This window comes from Aphanomyces astaci, assembly GCF_000520075.1.
Source record: "Aphanomyces astaci strain APO3 unplaced genomic scaffold supercont1.333, whole genome shotgun sequence".
In the NCBI taxonomy this organism is placed as follows: domain Eukaryota; phylum Oomycota; class Saprolegniomycetes; order Saprolegniales; family Verrucalvaceae; genus Aphanomyces; species Aphanomyces astaci.
Window position 1 is genome coordinate 1 of NW_009798596.1, and position 2,947 is coordinate 2,947.

At 45.4% G+C, this 2,947-nt stretch overlaps 1 protein-coding gene across 1 annotated transcript; it reads right to left on the reverse strand.

The window, feature by feature from the left end:
- Window positions 1–1,685: 1,685 nt before the first annotated feature.
- On the reverse strand, window positions 1,686–2,657 carry H257_19064 (hypothetical protein; the record flags this gene model as incomplete). Its single annotated transcript, XM_009848213.1, has 3 exons — window positions 1,686–2,164; window positions 2,220–2,363; window positions 2,414–2,657. 3 exons carry the CDS (start codon window positions 2,655–2,657, stop codon window positions 1,686–1,688), a joined length of 867 nt encoding a protein of 288 aa, XP_009846515.1.
- Between the last annotated feature and the right edge of the window lie 290 nt (window positions 2,658–2,947).

Below are 2,947 nucleotides of genomic sequence, written 5' to 3' on the forward strand. Positions count from 1 at the left end.
CGCCACCGCGTTGGCCCACCAGAGCCACCACGACATTGCGACCCAACCGAGCGCACAACACAATGATAGCTGTAAGGGGAGAACCACATAGTCGGAGTGCACTCATCAGTGCACAAGTCTCTGGAACAGCATCACACAAAGCTCTACTCCAGAGTACAAAATTCAAAGTTCAAAAGTGTAACCTCTACTGTCAGTGTTATAGCCAATCGTGTGTAAGAAACAAGGTGAGCCACCTTGCTCCTTTTTAGTATGTAATCAGAGTCCAATACACCTTGTTGCTAAATCCGCCACTTCAGCACTTGCGATGGGTGCCACCAAGATGTCTTGCACCACCGCCCGCGCAACCACGTGATCACACCGGCAGGGAGGTGTGCGGCACCGACACGGGTTGGATGGTGGAATGAGGGATGACCAATTTCATTGGGTTAGTAGGCAAGTGGTGAAAGGAGACCTGTTAGAATTGACCGAGTCCTGAATACCACATCACATGATCTTGCTCTCATACACAGCCTACAATTATCTCAAGGCTCCTTGCATCAACCGTCATCACAGGAATAGGGCGTGATGAATCTACGCAGCGATTTTCGTGATTTCACCGCATCTGATTGGACAAAATTGGACAATTTTGAATTCGCAAGGTGACCTGCCTTGCGAATTCCAAAAAGAGACAGACACATGAAAAATAAAAATCATCAATACAAACGTGAAGATATATTTAATTGAAACTATACAATTTCAGAACTATTTATGGAATGCTCCATACAAAATTGCTTATTTCACCTTGCTTTTTCTGGTTAATGATTTTTCCAATACTATGAATACTGTATCGTTAACGTTAGCGCGATTTTTCTATAACTGTTACTATTGTAGTATGCGTACGTTTGATTGGATGTTTGATTCTACTAGGAGTATTGTGGATTCGATACGAATTTCCAGACCCCATCGAATCGAATCGACACTATTGGCTAATAAAAAAAATGAGAAAATTTGATTGGCTCTCACATAAAGCTCAAGGACATTCAACCAATCAGAAAACCAGCGTGATTCACAGTCAATATTGATTGATAATGGGCGGGTCTGGATGCCACGAAGAATGGCATAAAATGGCCGTTTTCCCAAGAAAAGTTGGCAAAATCGAAATATTCCATTTTTCGAGATTTTGTACGTCTGGATGCCACCAAAGTTTATTACTAGTACTTTATGCCACAATTTTCTTGAGAATCGAGTGTTTTATGGCATAAAAAAAATTGACCGATTTGGTCCAACTTTTTTATGGAGGTTTGTGTTCACGTTGAAGTCTTGTACTTCAATCAAAAATCGAATATAATTTTTCCAAAATTCAGCTGGTATCCAGACAACTTTGGGGATACTTTCCTTTTTTTCATGGAATATCAGACTTTGGGAAAATTTGAAGACTTGCCAAAACGGTTTATGGCATACTACGTAGTAATTTTATGAGGTGGCATCCATCCAGACCAGCCCTATTATAGGGCTGGTCTAAAACAATTTTGGAAGTTTATATCGAATTCACAATATTAATAGTACAAGCCCATATTTTTTACAGTGTATACGCATATACAGTAAAATTTGTATACTTTGACCACCAGAATACTCAATGTAATGAAACTGTAAACTGCGGACTGATTTATACTTCCAACAATACATCGGACACTTCAAACTACTACCTAAATATCTACTTCATCCTCGTCCCTATGCACCGTATCCAATGAACCCATGGATGAGAGAGTCGATGAATCCATCGATGACAGCATCGAAAACACCGAGTTCCGCTCGTCGGCAGCATAGTCGGCGGTCGTGCGGAAGCGCATGAAGACGGTGCTGAGGATGTCGTCGTCTTCCGTGGACGAAGGGGTGCCGGAGGCAGATACAATCGCTTGAGTGCTTTGGTCGGGATAAGAATTCAATAGGTCGTATCGCAGCGATTCGGAGACGAGAATCAACGGCGCGGGAATGGGCAACTCGTCCGCGTTGGCCTGCTGGCGTTTGATTTTGTGCACCGACTCAACGTTAGGAGCATGTCGCTGGCGCTTCGGTGAGCGCCGTCGTAGGCAGCACAATCCCACTAGCAGAAGGCATACACCCATGGAGATTCCGACTACCCAGTACACGGCCGAGTTGTTGGTACTTTGTCCTACAGGTCCAACTTTTGCAACTTGTGAGCTTCGTTCAATCCTCCAATACGGTGCATGAGTACGCACTTGATATTGTGCTCGAGCCACCGTTGGGAGGGAGGGTCGTGGGATTCCGTGTGTTATTGGAGCTAGTGTTGTTGCCACTATTCGCTTGCTCGATGGAGATTTGCTGCAACACTGTGTTGGGGGTGGTGGTGGGAACGATTGTATCTGATCATTTTTGGTAAGGGTCAACCATAACGTCAAGGGTGTCGGCGTACCACAGTCGATGAGCAGCGGTAATGCAATATTTGGGCAGCCCAATTCAACCGCAGTCTTCTTCCTGCAATCCAAGGCATCCACGGTGCGCTGGTAAATGCACGGGGGGCATCCACCCCCTGACCGGTTGCAATCGAGGCCGCTAAGCATGGTGCATACGACTTTCGCCCGGCATAAGTCGACGTTGGAGGAGGCCACACCGTTGAGAAGACCTGTCGATACGACTACCATCCCTATCAGTTGCATCTTCGGGATGCAGAAAATTGCCAAATGCAATCGAGTTTTGAACGGTGATGCTTACCACATGGTTCTGCATCTTGGCAGTCGCACACTGGTCATGGCGGACGATCAATTTGTCCGTGTGAACACGTTATGTTATAGAGAGTCATCCCACGCACAGCTCCATTAGGCATCGTTCATGGTATGTAGCATGGGATGACACCGCAACGGCCATAGCTTATGCCGTAGAGTGCAAGGCACTACATAGTACCTTCTATGGCTTGGTTATTGCAAACCGTACTTTCATGGGCACTTTG